Below are 18,493 nucleotides of genomic sequence, written 5' to 3'. Positions count from 1 at the left end.
TGAAGGCAGTAGTGTCCAGTATAGATGTGGTGAAGGCAGTAGTGTCCAGTATAGATGTGGTGAAGGCAGTAGTGTCCCGTATAGATGTGGTGAAGGCAGTAGTGTCCAGTATAGATGTGGTGAAGGCAGTAGTGTCCCGTATAGATGTGGTGAAGGCAGTAGTGTCCCGTATAGATGATGTGATGGTGGTGAAGGCAGTAGTGTCCAGTATAGATGTGGTGAAGGCAGTAGTGTCCAGTATAGATGATGTGATGGTGGTGAAGGCAGTAGTGTCCAGTATAGATGATGTGATGGTGGTGAAGGCAGTAGTGTCCAGTATAGATGTGGTGAAGGCAGTAGTGTCCAGTATAGATGTGGTGGTGAAGGCAGTAGTGTCCAGTATAGATGTGGTGGTGAAGGCAGTAGTGTCCAGTATAGATGTGGTGGTGGTGAAGGCAGTAGTGTCCCGTATAGATGTGGTGGTGGTGAAGGCAGTAGTGTCCAGTATAGATGTGGTGGTGAAGGCAGTAGTGTCCAGTATAGATGTGGTGGTGAAGGCAGTAGTGTCCAGTATAGATGTGGTGGTGGTGGTGAAGGCAGTAGTGTCCAGTATAGATGTGGTGGTGGTGGTGAAGGCAGTAGTGTCCAGTATAGATGTGGTGGTGAAGGCAGTAGTGTCCAGTATAGATGTGGTGAAGGCAGTAGTGTCCAGTATAGATGATGTGATGGTGGGTGAAGGCAGTAGTGTCCCGTATAGATGTGGTGGTGAAGGCAGTATTGTCCAGTATATATGTGGTGGTGAAGGCAGTAGTGTCCAGTATAGATGTGGTGGTGAAGGCAGTAGTGTCCAGTATAGATGTGGTGGTGAAGGCAGTAGTGTCCAGTATAGATGTGGTGGTGAAGGCAGTAGTGTCCAGTATAGATGTGGTGGTGAAGGCAGTAGTGTCCAGTATAGATGTGGTGGTGAAGGCAGTAGTGTCCAGTATAGATGTGGTGGTGAAGGCAGTAGTGTCCAGTATAGATGTGGTGGTGAAGGCAGTAGTGTCCAGTATAGATGTGGTGATGGTGGTGAAGGCAGTAGTGTCCAGTATAGATGTGGTGGTGGTGAAGGCAGTAGTGTCCTGTATAGATGATGTGGTGGTGGTGAAGGCAGTAGTGTCCAGTATAGATGTGGTGAAGGCAGTAGTGTCCCGTATAGATGATGTGATGGTGGTGAAGGCAGTAGTGTCCAGTATAGATGTGGTGAAGGCAGTAGTGTCCAGTATAGATGATGTGATGGTGGTGAAGGCAGTAGTGTCCAGTATAGATGTGGTGGTGGTGAAGGCAGTAGTGTCCAGTATAGATGTGGTGATGAAGGCAGTAGTGTCCAGTATAGATGTGGTGATGAAGGCAGTAGTGTCCAGTATAGATGTGGTGAAGGCAGTAGTGTCCAGTATAGATGTGGTGGTGAAGGCAGTAGTGTCCAGTATAGATGTGGTGGTGAAGGCAGTAGTGTCCCGTATAGATGTGGTGGTGGTGAAGGCAGTAGTGTCCAGTATAGATGTGGTGGTGAAGGCAGTAGTGTCCAGTATAGATGTGAAGGCAGTAGTGTCCAGTATAGATGATGTGATGGTGGTGAAGGCAGTAGTGTCCAGTATAGATGTGGTGATGGTGAAGGCAGTAGTGTCCAGTATAGATGTGGTGGTGGTGAAGGCAGTAGTGTCCAGTATAGATGTGGTGGTGGTGGTGAAGGCAGTAGTGTCCAGTATAGATGTGGTGGTGAAGGCAGTAGTGTCCAGTATAGATGTGGTGGTGGTGAAGGCAGTAGTGTCCAGTATAGATGTGGTGGTGGTGGTGAAGGCAGTAGTGTCCAGTATAGATGTGGTGGTGAAGGCAGTAGTGTCCAGTATAGATGATGTGATGGTGGTGAAGGCAGTAGTGTCCAGTATAGATGTGGTGGTGAAGGCAGTAGTGTCCAGTATAGATGTGGTGAAGGCAGTAGTGTCCCGTATAGATGTGATGGTGGTGAAGGCAGTAGTGTCCAGTATAGATGTGGTGGTGGTGAAGGCAGTAGTGTCCAGTATAGATGTGGTGGTGGTGAAGGCAGTAGTGTCCAGTATAGATGTGGTGGTGGTGAAGGCAGTAGTGTCCAGTATAGATGTGGTGGTGGTGAAGGCAGTAGTGTCCAGTATAGATGTGGTGGTGGTGGTGAAGGCAGTAGTGTCCAGTATAGATGTGGTGAAGGCAGTAGTGTCCAGTATAGATGTGGTGGTGAAGGCAGTAGTGTCCAGTATAGATGTGGTGGTGAAGGCAGTAGTGTCCAGTATAGATGTGGTGGTGAAGGCAGTAATGTCCAGTATAGATGTGGTGAAGGCAGTAATGTCCAGTATAGATGTGGTGAAGGCAGTAGTGTCCAGTATAGATGTGGTGAAGGCAGTAGTGTCCAGTATAGATGTGGTGGTGGTGGTGAAGGCAGTAATGTCCAGTATAGATGTGGTGAAGGCAGTAGTGTCCAGTATAGATGTGGTGAAGGCAGTAGTGTCCAGTATAGATGTGGTGGTGGTGAAGGCAGTAGTGTCCAGTATAGATGTGATGGTGGTGAAGGCAGTAGTGTCCAGTATAGATGTGGTGAAGGCAGTAGTGTCCCGTATAGATGTGGCGGTCTGGCTTGTGGCCGGTGACATCACTTCCTGTCTCCTCAGGGGCACTGCGGGCCGTGTCTGACCTGTGTGACCATATGGAGGAGATGAAGGAGCTGCAGGAAAACCATGAACAGCTGCAGAGAGTCCAGAAACTGCTGAAGGGGCGGAGGGTCCAGGTTCTGGAGCCAGGTAAGTGACAAACTCCCCTCTGCTGCATGTAGCGTTCAGACTGCTGGTGAGTGAGCGGGGACCCAGCGGTGTAATGTGACGGTCTCTCTTGTAGGGAGGCGCTATATCCGAGAGGGTTGGTTGTCTCTTGTCCCTCCCAGCGGAGAAGACGTGAAGCCCCGCATGCTCTTCCTCTTCTCTGACATCCTCCTGGTCTCTGTCCCCTGTCACCTGCTGCACCCCTTTAATGGTGACAAGTTCTGCTGTCGGGCCATCTACCCCCTGAGGGAGTGCCAAGTGGAGAAAGTGCTGGGACACACACAGAGCCAAGGAGGTCTCATCAGTGTACGTACTCTGTAGAGAAAAGGCCTGGACACTATTGGTTCAGTCTGATATTCTCATCAGTTCTGAGAGGGACAGCCTGGACCCCCTGTGCCCAGTATAGTCCCTATGATATGAGGGACGTCTTAACTGATGGTCTCCAGTCAGCGATCGGTCCTTGATGATGGTCTCCAGTCAGCGATCGGTCCTTGATGATGGTCTCCAGTCAGCGATCGGTCCTTGATGATGGTCTCCAGTCAGCGATCGGTCCTTGATGATGGTCTCCAGTCAGCGATCGGTCCTTGATGATGGTCTCCAGTCATCGATCTGATGGTCTCCAATCAGGGATCGCTCCTTGATGATGGTCTCCAGTCATCGATCTGATGGTCTCCAATCAGGGATCGCTCCTTGATGATGGTCTCCAGTCATCGATCTGATGGTCTCCAGTCGGCGATCGGTCCTTGATGATGGTCTCCAGTCAGCGATCGGTCCTTGATGATGGTCTCCAGTCAGCGATCGGTCCTTGATGATGGTCTCCAGTCAGCGATCGGTCCTTGATGATGGTCTCCAGTCAGCGATCGCTCCTTGATGATGGTCTCCAGTCAGCGATCGGTCCTTGATGATGGTCTCCAGTCAGCGATCGCTCCTTGATGATGGTCTCCAGTCAGCGATCGGTCCTTGATGAATCTGGAGACAATGTAGTCAGTGCTTGTCACTTTCTCTCCACAGTTGTCGTTCAGAAGAGAAAAACTTCTGTTCATGTCGACCAATCAGCAGGATCTGAACGGCTGGTATGAGGGACTGGTGAGGACCCTCAGGTGAGTGTGGCCCCCAACACTGTGAGCTCTTCAGTCTTCTGCTCAGTCCCACCAGTCTTTTTTCTTCTTTCTTTTCTTCTATTAATTGACCATTAGATTTTATTCTTCAGGACCTTCCACAAAGAGAACATCAAACCCATCAGGACTGAAGCGTCACAGGGACACCAGCGAGTAATGACTGAGTTACAGAATTCTCAAGCTGCAAGAGCACCAAAGAGACCCCATGTAAGAGATGGCGGAAATGTGGGGTAAAGAGTGCGCGGGCCCAGGGGTAGGGGTGGAGGTGGTGGCGGGCCCAGGGGTAGGGGTGGAGGTGGTGGCGGGCCCAGGGGGTAGGGGTGGAGGTGGTGGCGGGCCCAGGGGGTAGGGGTGGAGGTGGTGGCGGGCCCAGGGGGTAGGGGTGGAGGTGGTGGCGGGCCCAGGGGGTAGGGGTGGAGGTGGTGGCGGGCCCAGGGGGTAGGGGTGGAGGTGGTGGCGGGCCCAGGGGGTAGGGGTGGAGGTGGTGGCGGGCCCAGGGGGTAGGGGTGGAGGTGGTGGCGGGCCCAGGGGGTAGGGGTGGAGGTGGTGGCGGGCCCAGGGGTAGGGGTGGAGGTGGTGGCGGGCCCAGGGGTAGGGGTGGGAGGTATTGGCGGGCCCAGGGGGTAGGGGTGGAGGTGGTGGCGGGCCCAGGGGTAGAGGTGGTGGCGGGCCCAGGGGTAGGGGTGGAGGTGGTGGCGGGCCCAGGGGTAGGGGTGGTGGCGGGCCCAGGGGTAGGGGTGGGGGGGTGGTGGTGGCGGCGGGCCCAGGGGTAGGGGTGGTGGTGGTGGGGGTGGGAGGCCCATACTCCCGTTTCTAAACAACCATCAATCCGGTTCAAAAAAAGGACCCAAATGTGGGAACCACCGTGACCCAAGAAGTCATGTGTAAGTCTTTAGTTTCTTCTGCGTCGTCTTGTCCTCCAGGTGGACCCCCCAGTGAATATTCTGAGCCCCTCACAAGAAGATCCATTGTGTAAGCGGCAGAAGACGGAGCGGTATGTACCCGGATCAGTCACCCTCCCCGCTTCTTTATTGCTATCTGTGACCGCTTCCTCACGTATAATAAAGTGACTTAACTTTTTTAAATTTTTTTAAATTTTTTTTTTGTCAGATCTGAAAAAGAAAACTCGCAGCCCGAAGTGTCTGAAGGATCAGGATGGAAGTGTGTGATCCTATGAGGGGCCCTGAGTATGAGTGGGAGTGATCCTCTAACATTACCTCATACATTGTGACCAAGTCTTATGTTGGGGTGGGCGAGCAGTCCATGTGTTCTGGACGGTGCAGTATGGACATTTTAAGACATAAAAGCTGCATCTGCTGTTACATCTCTACAATAATCTCAATAAAGATTGTTAGATCTTCATCTGTATCTCCTGTTCTATCAATAAGAATCATGTATAGAGGAAACGGAGTACTGCCCAATACCATCCCTACAGTGATCATGGTGGGGGCAGCATCATGTCTGGAGGAAACCAGGTACTGCCCATCACCTGCCCAATACCATCCCTACAATGATCATGGTGGGGGCAGCATCATGTCTGGGGGAAACCAGGTACTGCCCATCACCTGCCCAATACCATCCCTACAGTGATCATGGTGGGGGCAGCATCATGTCTGGGGGAACCAGGCACTGCCCATCACCTGCCCAATACCATCCCTACAGTGATCATGGTGGGGGCAGCATCATGTCTGGGGGAAACCAAGTACTGCCAATCACCTGCCCAATACCATCCCTACAGTGATCATGGTGGGGGCAGCATCATGTCTGGGGGAAACCAGGTACTGCCCATCACCTGCCCAATACCATCCCTACAGTGATCATGGTGGGGGCAGCATCATGTATAGAGGAAACCAGGTACTGCCCATCACCTGCCCAATACCATCCCTACAGAGATCATGGTGGGGGCAGCATCATGTCTGGAGGAAACCAGGCACTGCCCATCACCTGCCCAATACCATCCCTACAGTGATCATGGTGGGGGCAGCATCATGTCTGGAGGAAACCAGGCACTGCCCATCACCTGCCCAATACCATCCCTACAGTGATCATGGTGGGGGCAGCATCATGTCTGGAGGAAACCAGGTACTGCCCATCACCTGCCCAATACTATCCCTACAGTGATCATGGTGGGGGCAGCATCATGTCTGGGGGAAACCAGGTACTGCCCATCACCTGCCCAATACCATCCCTACAGTGATCATGGTGGGGGCAGCATCATGTCTGGGGGAAACAAAGTACTGCCCATCACCTGCCCAATACCATCCCTACAGTGATCATGGTGGGGGCAGCATCATGTCTGGAGGAAACCAGGCACTGCCCATCACCTGCCCAACACCATCCCTACAGTGATCATGGTGGGGGCAGCATCATGTCTGGGGGAAACCAGGTACTGCCCATCACCTGCCCAATACCAACCCTACAGTGATCATGGTGGGGGCAGCATCATGTCTGGAGGAAACCAGGTACTGCCCAATACCAACCCTACAGTAATCATGGTGGGGGCAGCATCATGTCTGGGGGAAACCAGGTACTGCCCATCACCTGCCCAATACCATCCCTACAGTGATCATGGTGGGGGCAGCATCATGTCTGGAGGAAACCAGGTACTGCCCAATACCAACCCTACAGTAATCATGGTGGGGGCAGCATCATGTCTGGGGGAAACCAGGTACTGCCCATCACCTGCCCAATACCATCCCTACAGTGATCATGGTGGGGGCAGCATCATGTCTGGGGGAAACCAGGTACTGCCCATCACCTGCCCAATACCAACCCTACAGTGATCATGGTGGGGGCAGCATCATGTCTGGAGGAAACCAGGTACTGCCCAATACCAACCCTACAGTAATCATGGTGGGGGCAGCATCATGTCTGGAGGAAACCAGGTACTGCCCAATACCATCCCTACAGTGATCATGGTGGGGGGCAGCATCATGTCTGGAGGAAACCAGGTACTGCCCAATACCATCCCTACAGTGATCATGGTGGGGGGCAGCATCATGTCTGGAGGAAACCAGGTACTGCCCATCACCTGCCCAATACCATCCCTACAGTGATCATGGTGGGGGCAGCATCATGTCTGGAGGAAACCAGGTACTGCCCATCACCTGCCCAATACCATCCCTACAGTGATCATGGTGGGGGCAGCATCATGTCTGGGGGAAACCAGGCACTGCCCATCACCTGCCCAATACCATCCCTACAGTGATCATGGTGGGGGCAGCATCATGTCTGGGGGAAACCAGGTACTGCCTATCACCTGCCCAATACAATCGCTGCAGTGATCTTGGTGGGGGCAGCATCATGTCTGGGGGAGACCAGGCACTGCCCATCACCTGCCCAATACCATCCCTACAGTGATCATGGTGGGGGCAGCATCATGTCTGGAGGAAACCAGGCACTGCCCATCACCTGCCCAATACCATCCCTACAGTGATCATGGTGGGGGCAGCATCATGTCTGGGGGAAACCAGGTACTGCCCAATACCATCCCTACAGTGATCATGGTGGGGGCAGCATCATGTCTGGGGGAAACCAGGTACTGCCCATCACCTGCCCAATACCATCCCTACAGTGATCATGGTGGGGGCAGCATCATGTCTGGGGGAAAACCAGGCACTGCCCATCACCTGCCCAATACCATCCCTACAGTGATCATGGTGGGGGCAGCATCATGTCTGGGGGAAACCAGGTACTGCCCATCACCTGCCCAATACCATCCCTACAGTGATCATGGTGGGGGCAACATCATGTCTGGAGGAAACCAGGTGTAACGAGACTATACTACATGCCTGGACTGTTAAAATAACTGGAGTTATTCGCATGGATATTGTATGAGAAATGCCATTACCAGAGAATGCAACCGGCCGGTCGGTAGTTATACTTGTGACGGATCCTAGAGTCACCCTACCTACTTGGATGGACTTAAGGACATCACTATTCGTACCCCTCAGTTTATGTTGTCCAGTGACATAAAGCTCAGAGTTAAAATACTTTTATTTACTGTTTTCATACACTTTCTGTGCACCATACACCTTTTGCACTCAAGGCACTGTATAGGGAGAGCTAATTACCTTTGTTGGATTATCTCCCAGACTGTCACCTCTATTGCCTTTATTGGATTATCTCACAGACTGTCACCCCTATTGCCTTTATTGGATTATCTCCCAGACTACCTGTCACCTGTATTGCCTTTATTGGATTATCTCCCAGACTACCTGTCACCTGTATTGCCTTTATTGGATTATCTCCCAGACTACCTGTCACCTGTATTGCCTTTATTGGATTATCTCAGACTACCTGTCACCTGTATTGTCTTTACTGACCCTTCCCCCTGTGATGTCCTTCCTATAAAAGAAGACACTTGTTCCACAATAAAGAGTTCTTCTTGACCCTTCGAACGTAGCCTCGTCTCATTCTTGAAAGGGGATTATTTGGGAATATTACTCTGCTCTTTTTACAGCTAAACCTGACTCTCCCTCTGGATATCGTGAATAGGATTATACCAGTTTTACTTTGACACAGCAGCTTTCAGGGAAAAGGACGTCATCAACGGCTGATACCCTCTCTCTACCTGGGTAGCCGTTACATTGGTGGCAGCGGTGGGATCGTCCTTTTATCCAAAGAGCAAGTGCTGAATGGAGTCTCGGTATGCCAGGCTGAAAAGACCCACACTAAAAGATTTATTGGAGAGTCGTGGTGGAAGTGCCAGTAACAGACCACGGAGAGAGCTGATAGCTGACCTGCTGGAGCTGGATGAAAGTGATAGGTGCAATAGGTTCAGTTACCTCCATGGACCTATCAGTGAGGACGATGTACTTACTGCTATTGTACAGCGGGGATTAGCCCTGTATCCAGCAACGTCCACTGAACTAATAAACCAGCTGTTCCGGGACGCAAAGGAGGAGATCGAAACTAAGAGGAGACAAGAAGCGGAACTGGTAAGAGCTAGGCAGCCCATTACACATGTAGTTCCTGCCCCTCCACCCACTGCTGCAGTAAAGAAAATTCCATTTACTGCTTTTAAAACCTTTGTGGAAAATGAAGAAGAAATTGATGGGTATTTGGCTGACTTTGAGAGGCAGTTCTCACTACACTAAGTACCACCAGAGCAATGGGTCACTATCCTGGGTGGGAAACTATCAGGGAAAGCAAATGAGGCTTTCCGAGCACTTACTGCAGAAGAGATATCGCAGTATCAAAGGGTGAAAGAGGCACTGCTCACCAGGTATGCTGTAACCCCAGAAGCATACCGCCGCTGCTCCCGGAAGTCCAAGAAGAAGGCTGTGGACTCCTACATGGAATGGGCCAACCGATTACAAAGGGTGGCATCACATTGGGTCCAAGGGTGCAAGGCCAACACCGTGGAGGAGGTATTGCAGTTGTTCCTAATGGAACATTTCTTCCAAGACCTGGCCGTGGACATACAAGACTGGTTACGAGACCGCCACCCCGCTAACTTAAACGAGGCGGCTCGGCTAGCAGATGAGTATGCGGAAACAAGAAAAGTAAGCCAGGGTACTATACGGCTGGCTCATAAGGTAGAACCACGCACTCCAGCCATCACCTCACGCCCAGAGTTTCGGGCTCCAGGACCACCGCACCCCCAGGGGTCCACCAACTACCCCCGAGATTTGTCTAGGGTGACGTGCCATCACTGCAGCAACACGGGACATATTGCTCGTTATTGCCCATTGAGATCTACCAATAACAACTCGAGACGCACAACACCCAATACAGAGGCCACCCCATCACGCCCCTCTGCGGCTCACTGCCTAGAAACCGAGGTGGGCCCTGAGGAATGTCTGGGAATTTTGTATGAGGCAGACCCAATACAAGCTGTTTCTCCAGATAACCGTCGGCATCACCGTCAGGAGGTATGGGTGAATGGACAAGCAGCACAAGGCCTAAGAGATACCGGGGCTACTATCACTTTGATTCAAAAGCATCTGGTAAAGCCAGAAAATGTGTCTACTCGTACCGTTGCTGTTCGGGTCGCAGGGGGTGCTGTATTTCGCTTGCCCACCACCCGAGTGCATTTGGACTGGGGGAGTCGGGTCGGGAAAGACCACAGTTGGCATTATGGACAACCTGCCTGCCGAGGTTGTGTTGGGCAACGACATTGGCCCTCTGACTTTGGCTTATTTACCTACGCCTGCTGCTGCTTGTCCCGTAACCACCCGCTCACAGACCCGTATCACAGATGATTATACCACAGGCCGGGAGTCCCAGGTAAGCCCAGCACCCACATTTAACCCCACTACGATAAAAAGACCCATAGCTTGGGATACCCCAGAGGAGTTTGGGAGGGAAACGAGGGAGGACCCCACCTTCCAAAGGTATCGGGAATTAGCAGACAGTAGAGGGGACGAGCGGGAACGTTTTATATGGGATGGTGACAGGTTATATAGATTGACCGAAGGCAGAAAGAGAGGCTGTGTCCCTTCACAGAAGCGCCAACTAGTGGTACCCAGAAAGTACTGGTTGGAACTTCTTCGAATTGGCCACGACATTCTGTTGGCAGGGCATCTAGGGGGTAACTGCACCACTTACAGGATCACCCAGATCTTCTTTTGGCCGGGGATCTTGAGGGATGTGCGACGTTACTGCAGCACTTGTGACGTATGCCAACGGGTAGGGAAAAGAGGGGATCACCCTAAAGCTCGACTGTCGCCTATGTCCGTGATTGATTGAGGAACAGTTTAGCAGGGTGGCAGTCGACCTTGTGGGTCCCCTGCCTAAACCCAGTCCCTCGGGTAAGAAATATATTCTTACCATAATGGACTATGCTACTCGCTACACGGAGGCAGTCGCTCTGACGAATATCCAGGCGGACACTGTTGCCAGTGCTCTCGTTGGGATATTCACCAGAGTGGGGTTTCCTCAGGAAATCTTATCCAACAGAGGGACCCAGTTTACCGCAGACCTAACACAACAGTTGTGGAAGGTCTGCGGTATTAAGACTAAAGATTAAGACTAACGGTCTCTGTGAACGCTTTAATGGTACCCTTAAGCAATTGCTGCGGACCTTTACAGCGGAATACAGAGACTGGGCGCGATTCCTGCCGCACCTCTTGTTTGCTTATTGGGAGGTGCCGCAGGAATCCACCGGGTTCTCCCCATTCGAGCTGCTCTATGGACGGAGAGTGCGAGGCCCCCTCGACCTCATCCAAGAGCACTGGGAGGGAGTGACAGAACATGAAGGGGTTCCCATCGTGCCATATGTACTGGAAATGCGGGACCGCATGGAGCATTTAGCTCGGTTGGCATGAGACCATCTCCATGCAGCCCAGGGTTGACAGAAACATTGGTACGATTAGGGCGCCCGTCAGAGAACGTTCCAAGTGGGCCAGAAGGTGCTGGTGCTTAGGCCTGTCAAAGGGAATAAGCTCCAGACCTCCTGGCAAGGCCCTTACAAAGACTACATATGTAATTGCCAGCAGCAAAGATGAAAGGATCCAGAAATCCTTTCATGTAAACTTATTAAAAGAGTATCAGGAAAGACCAGAGGATATAGCCGCCATCTGTATCCCAGCCACTGAAGACCCTGACAGCTTACCCATCCCCGACCTATTAGCCAACTCAGAACCTAAAACCCTGCTCAATACCATACAGCTAGGGGAGCGGTTAACGCCAGCAGAAAAGGGACAGATCTGACAATTACTAGCTGAGAAAGGGTTGACATTTTCCCAGGAGCCAGGGTACACTCCCTTAGCCACTCATTACGTAGAGACCCCAGGACAAAACCCTCTGACAAACTCCCTACAGAATCCCTGAAGCAGTAAAAGAGGAGATGAGGAAGGAAATACAAGAGATGTTAAAACTGGGGGTGATAGAACCATCTGACAGTCCCTGGGCCTCACCCGTGGTTCTTGTTCCCAAAAAGGAAGGAAAAACAACCGGTTTCTGTGTCGATTATCGGCGCCTCAATGACAGAACCGTGACAGATGCATACCCTATGCCCCGAGTAGACGAGCTATTAGATCGTATAGCCAGGGGATGTTATCTGACCACCATCGATTTGTGCAAAGGGTATTGGCAGATTCCCCTGGCCAAGGAGGCTATCCCTAAGTTGGCCTTTGTCACCCCATTTGGCTTATACCAGTTCAAGGTCATGCCATTTGGGATGAAAAACGCCCCAGCTACATTTCAGCGCTTAGTGGACTGCCTCCGTGATTGGTTCCAGGATTTCGCTTGCGCGTACCTGAATGACATTGCGATCTATAGTGAGACTTGGGGGGGACACCTGAGGCATGTCGAGGCCGTACTGGATCAAATTAGGACTGCAAGCCTAACCCTGAAACCATAAAAAAGTAATTTTGGGATGGCAGAAGTCCAGTACTTGGGACACAGAATGGGATGTGGGAAAAAAACGATCAGAACCTGCTAAGGTTTAGGCTGTAGCCAATCGGCCCACAACCCACACTAAGACCCAGGTCCTGGCATTCCTAGGGACAGCAGGGTATTACAGAAAATTTGTCCCTGACTACAGTACCATTGCTAAACCTTTGACAGATTTGACCAAAAAGAACTTGCCTAGAGTAGTCCTGTGGTCTCCCACCTGTGAAACAGCATTCCAAACCTTGAAACAAGCCTTGATCAACGCACCTGTTCTATCTGCCCCCGTCCCTAACAAAAGCTTTGTCGTTCACACAGATGCGTCCATGTACGGACTGGGGGCAGTTCTGAGCCAGATCGGGGAGGATGGAGGGGAACACCCTGTCGCGTACCCGAGTAGAAAGCTATTGCCCAGGGAAGTGAGCTACGCGGCAGTGGAAAAGGAATGTTTAGCCCTGGTTTGGGCTTTAAAGAAGCTCACACCCTACTTGTATGGTCAGGAATTCACCCTGATCACGGACCATAACCCACTCGTATGGCTGAACCGAGTAGCTGGGGATAATGGGCGCCTGCTAAGATGGAGCTTGGCCCTGCAACCCTACAATTTTTCCATCCAATACCACCCTGGCAGATTCAATGGTACTGCAGACGGCCTGTCCAGGCAAACTGAACTTATACCCAACAGTGGACCGGACAGCCCCAAGTTGACCTGAAAAGGATCAATCCGGGTCTGCCGGGGTGTTTCACAAAAGGGGAGCAGTGTAACGAGACTATATTACATGCCTGGACTGTTAAAATAACTGGAGTTATTCGCATGGATATTGTATGAGAAATGCCATTACCAGAGAATGCAACCGGCCGTTCGGTAGTTATACTTGTGACGGATCCTGGAGTCACCCTACCTACTTGGATGGACTTAAGGACATTACTATTCGTACCCCTCAGTTTATGTTGTCCAGTGACATAAAGCTCAGAGTTAAAATACTTTTATTTACTGTTTTCATACACTTTCTGTGCACAATACACCTTTTGCACTCAAGGCACTGTATAGGGAGAGCTAATTACCTTTGTTGGATTATCTCCCAGACTACCTGTCACCTGTGTTGCCTTTATTGGATAATCTCACAGACTACCGTCCGCCTGTATTGTCTTTACTGACCCTTCCCCCTGTGATGTCCTTCCTATAAAAGAAGACACTTGTTCCACAATAAAGAGTTCTTCTTGACCCTTCAAACGTAGCCTCGTCTCGTTCTTAAAAGGGGATTATTTGGGAATATTACTCTGCTCTTTTTTACAGCTAAACCTGACTCTCCCTCTGGATATCGTGAACAGGATTATACCAGCTTTACTTTGACACAGCAGCTTGCAGGGAAAAGGGACGTCATCAACGGCTGATATCCTCTCTCTACCTGGGTAGCCGTTACACCAGGCACTGCTCATCATCTGCCCAATACCATCCCTACAAAGATCATGGTGGGGGCAGCATCATGTCTGTGGGAAACCAGGTACTGCCCATCACCTGCCCAATACCATCCCTACAGTGATCATGGTGGGGGCAGCATCATGTCTGGGGGAAACCAGGCACTGCCCATCACCTGCCCAATACCATCCCTACAGTGATCATGGTGGGGGCAGTATCATGTCTGGAGGAAACCAGGTACTGCCCATCATCTGCCCAATACCATCCCTACAGTGATCATGGTGGGGGCAGCATCATGTCTGGGGGAAACCAGGCACTGCCCATCACCTGCCCAATACCATCCCTACAGTGATCATGGTGGGGGAAGCATCATGTCTGGGGGAAACCAGGTACTGCCCATCACCTGCCCAATACCATCCCTACAGTGATCATGGTGGGGGCAGCATCATGTATAGAGGAAACCATGTACTGCCCATCACCTGCCCATCACCTGCCCAATACCATCCCTACAGTGATCATGGTGGGGGAAGCATCATGTATAGAGGAAACCATGTACTGCCCATCACCTGCCCAATACCATCCCTACAGTGATCATGGTGGGGGAAGCATCATGTCTGGGGGAAACCAGGTACTGCCCATCACCTGCCCAATACCATCCCTACAGTGATCATGGTGGGGGCAGCATCATGTCTGGGGGAAACCAGGAACTGCCCATCACCTGCCCAATACCATCCCTACAGTGATCATGGTGGGGGCAGCATCATGTCTGGAGGAAACCAGGCACTGCCCATCACCTGCCCAATACCATCCCTACAGTGATCATGGTGGGGGCAGCATCATGTCTGGGGGAAACCAGGTACTGCCCATCACCTGCCCAATACCATTCCTACAGTGATCATGGTGGGGGCAGCATCATGTCTGGAGGAAACCAGGTACTGCCCATCACCTGCCCAATACCATCCCTACAGTGATCATGGTGGGGGCAGCATCATGTCTGGAGGAAACCAGGTACTGCCCATCATCTGCCCAATACCATCCCTACAGTGATCATGGTGGGGGCAGCATCATGTCTGGAGGAAACCAGGCACTGCCCATCACCTGCCCAATACCATCCCTACAGTGATCATGGTGGGGGCAGCATCATATCTGGAGGAAACCAGGTACTGCCCATCACCTGCCCAATACCATCCCTACAGTGATCATGGTGGGGGCAGCATCATGTCTGGAGGAAACCAGGTACTGCCCATCACCTGCCCAATACCATCCCTACAGTGATCATGGTGGGGGCAGCATCATGTCTGGGGGAACCAGGCACTGCCCATCACCTGCCCAATACCTTCCCTACAGTGATCATGGTGGGGGCAGCATCATGTCTGGAGGAAACCAGGCACTGCCCATCACCTGCCCAATACCATCCCTACAGTGATCATGGTGGGAGCAGCATCATGTCTGGGGGAAACCAGGTATTGCCCATCACCTGCCCAATACCATCCCTACAGTGATCATGGTGGGGGCAGCATCATGTCTGGAGGAAACCAGGTACTGCCCATCACCTGCCCAATACCATCCCTACAGTGATCATGGTGGGGGCAGTATCATGTCTGGGGGAAACCAAGCACTGCCCATCACCTGCCCAATACCATCCCTACAGTGGTCATGGTGGGGGCAGCATCATGTCTGGGGGAAACCAGGTACTGCCCATCACCTGCCCAATACCATCCCTACAGTGATCATGGTGGGGGCAGCATCATGTCTGGAGGAAACCAGGTACTGCCCATCACCTGCCCAATACCATCCCTACAGTGATCATGGTGGGGGCAGCATCATGTCTGGGGGAAACCAGGTACTGCCCATCACCTGCCCAATACCATCCCTACAGTGATCATGGTGGGGGCAGCATCATGTCTGGAGGAAACCAGGTACTGCCCATCACCTGCCCAATACCATCCCTACAGTGATCATGGTGGGGGCAGCATCATGTCTGGGGGAAACCAGGTACTGCCCATCACCTGCCCAATACCATCCCTACAGTGATCATGGTGGGGGCAGCATCATGTCTGGGGGAAACCAGGTACTGCCCATCACCTGCCCAATACCTTCCCTACAGTGATCATGGTGGGGGCAGCATCATGTCTGGGGGAAACCAGGTACTGCCCATCACCTGCCCAATACCATCCCTACAGTGATCATGGTGGGGGCAGCATCATGTCTGGGGGAAACCAGGTACTGCCCATCACCTGCCCAATACCATCCCTACAGTGATCATGGTGGGGGCAGCATCATGTCTGGGGGAAACCAGGTACTGCCCATCACCTGCCCAATACTATACCTACAGTGATCATGGTGGGGGCAGCATCATGTATAGAGGAAACCAGGCACTGCCCATCACCTGCCCAATACCATCCCTACAGGGATCATGGTGGGGGCAGCATCATGTATAGAGGAAACCAGGCACTGCCCATCACCTGCCCAATACCATCCCTACAGTGATCATGGTGGGGGCAGCATCATATCTGGAGGAAACCAGGTACTGCCCATCACCTGCCCAATACTATACCTACAGTAATCATGGTGGGGGCAGCATCATGTATAGAGGAAACCAGGCACTGCCCATCACCTGCCCAATACCATCCCTACAGGGATCATGGTGGGGGCAGCATCATGTCTGGAGGAAACCAGGTACTGCCCATCACCCGCCCAATACTATCCCTACAGTCATCATGGTGGGGGCAGCATCATGTATAGAGGAAACCAGGTACTGCCCATCACCTGCCCAATACCATCCCAACAGTGATCATGGTGGGGGCAGCATCATGTCTGGGGGAAACCAGGTACTGCCCATCACCCGCCCAATGCCATCCCTACAGTGATCATGCTGTGTGGATAGGGATTCTGTAGTTTACTAAATTCAACTTTCCTTCAACCCTGATCTCTGGGCCCCACTGGGCTGATCGTTCACCTTCCAACAGGACAAAGACCCTGAGCCCACGGTCAGGACAACACAGGAGCGACTTAGGGACAGCTCTGTGAGTGTCCTTGCGGGGCCCCGCCAGAGCCCGACCCCAATGGGACATCTCTAGAGAGACTTGAAAATTGGCTTCACCGACCATCCCCATCCAACCTGACTAAAAGGTCTAAATTCTTTTGTCATATGCCACAGTAAAGGGTATGAATACTTATATCATATGCTCTAGTAAAGGGTATGAATACTTATGTCACATGCTATAGTAAGGGGTATGAATACTTATGTTACATGCTATAGTAAAGGGTATGAATACTTATGTTACATGCTATAGTAAGGGGTATGAATACTTATGTTACATGCTATAGTAAAGGGTATGAATACTTATGTTACATGCTATAGTAAAGGGTATGAATACTTATGTCATATGCTCTAGTAAAGGGTATGAATACTTATGTCATATGCTATAGTAAAGGGTATGAATACTTATGTCATATGCTATAGTAAAGGGTATGAATACTTATGTCATATGCTATAGTAAAGGGTATGAATACTTATGTCATATGCTATAGTAAAGGGTATGAATACTTATGTCATATGCTATAGTAAAGGGTATGAATACTTATGTCACATGTTACAGTAAAGGGTATGAATACTTATGTCATATGTTATAGTAAAGGGTATGAATACTTATGTCATATGCTATAGTAAAGGGTATGAATACTTATGTCACATGTTACAGTAAAGGGTATGAATACTTATGTCATATGCTATAGTAAAGGGTATGAATACTTATGTCACATGTTACAGTAAAGGGTATGAATACTTATGTTACATGTTACAGTAAAGGGTATGAATACTCATGTTACAGTAAAGGGTATGAATACTTATGTTACATGTTACAGTAAAGGGTATGAATACTTATGTTACATGCTACAGTAAAGGGTATGAATACTTATGTCACATGCCACAGTAAAGGGTATGAATACTTATGTCACATGCCACAGTAAGGGGTATGAATACTTATGTCACATGCCACAGTAAGGGGTATGAATACTTATGTCACATGCCATCGTAAAGGGTATGAATACTTATGTCACATGCCATAGTAAAGGGTATGAATACTTATGTCACATGCCATAGTAAAGGGTATGAATACTTAAGTATTCATACCCCTTATAGCATGTAACATAAGTATTCATACCCCTTACTATAGCATGTAACATAAGTATTCATACCCTTTACTATAGCATGTAACATAAGTATTCATACCCCTTCTTATAGCATGTAACATATGTTACATGCTATAGTAAAGGGTATGAATACTTATGTCACATGCTATAGTAAAGGGTATGAATACTTATGTCACATGCTATAGTAAGGGGTATGAATACTTATGTTACATGCTATAGTAAGGGGTATGAATACTTATGTTATAGTAAAGGGTATGAATACTTATGTCACATGCTATAGTAAAGGGTATGAATACTTATGTTACATGTTATAGTAAAGGGTATGAATACTTATGTTACATGCTATAGTAAAGGGTATGAATACTTATGTTACATGCTATAGTAAAGGGTATGAATACTTATGTTACATGTTATAGTAAAGGGTATGAATACTTATAGTACATGCAATAGTAAGGGGTATGAATACTTATGTTACATGCCATAGTAAAGGGTATGAATACTTATGTTATAGTAAGGGGTATGAATACTTATGTCAAATGCTATAGTAAGGGGTATGAATACTTATGTTACATGCTATAGTAAGGGGTATGAATACTTATGTTATAGTAAAGGGTATGAATACTTATGTCACATGCTATAGTAAAGGGTATGAATAC

General features: G+C 50.2%; 1 protein-coding gene across 1 annotated transcript; it reads left to right on the top strand.

Annotated features, from left to right (window-relative positions):
* Positions 1–2,660: 2,660 nt before the first annotated feature.
* On the top strand, positions 2,661–5,287 carry ARHGEF39 (Rho guanine nucleotide exchange factor 39; the record flags this gene model as incomplete). The annotated part of the gene is given in 6 exon segments (XM_056553302.1): positions 2,661–2,789; positions 2,884–3,113; positions 3,819–3,907; positions 4,018–4,132; positions 4,849–4,919; positions 5,036–5,287. Coding segments are annotated over 6 exon segments (701 nt in total), but the record flags the coding sequence as incomplete, so codon positions are not given.
* Between the last annotated feature and the right edge of the window lie 13,206 nt (positions 5,288–18,493).

This window comes from Hyla sarda, unplaced genomic scaffold (genome assembly GCF_029499605.1).
Source record: "Hyla sarda isolate aHylSar1 unplaced genomic scaffold, aHylSar1.hap1 scaffold_2713, whole genome shotgun sequence".
In the NCBI taxonomy this organism is placed as follows: Eukaryota; Metazoa; Chordata; class Amphibia; order Anura; family Hylidae; genus Hyla; species Hyla sarda.
The sequence above is the reverse complement of the archived record's forward strand: the minus strand, read 5'-3'. Positions and strand labels throughout refer to the sequence as shown.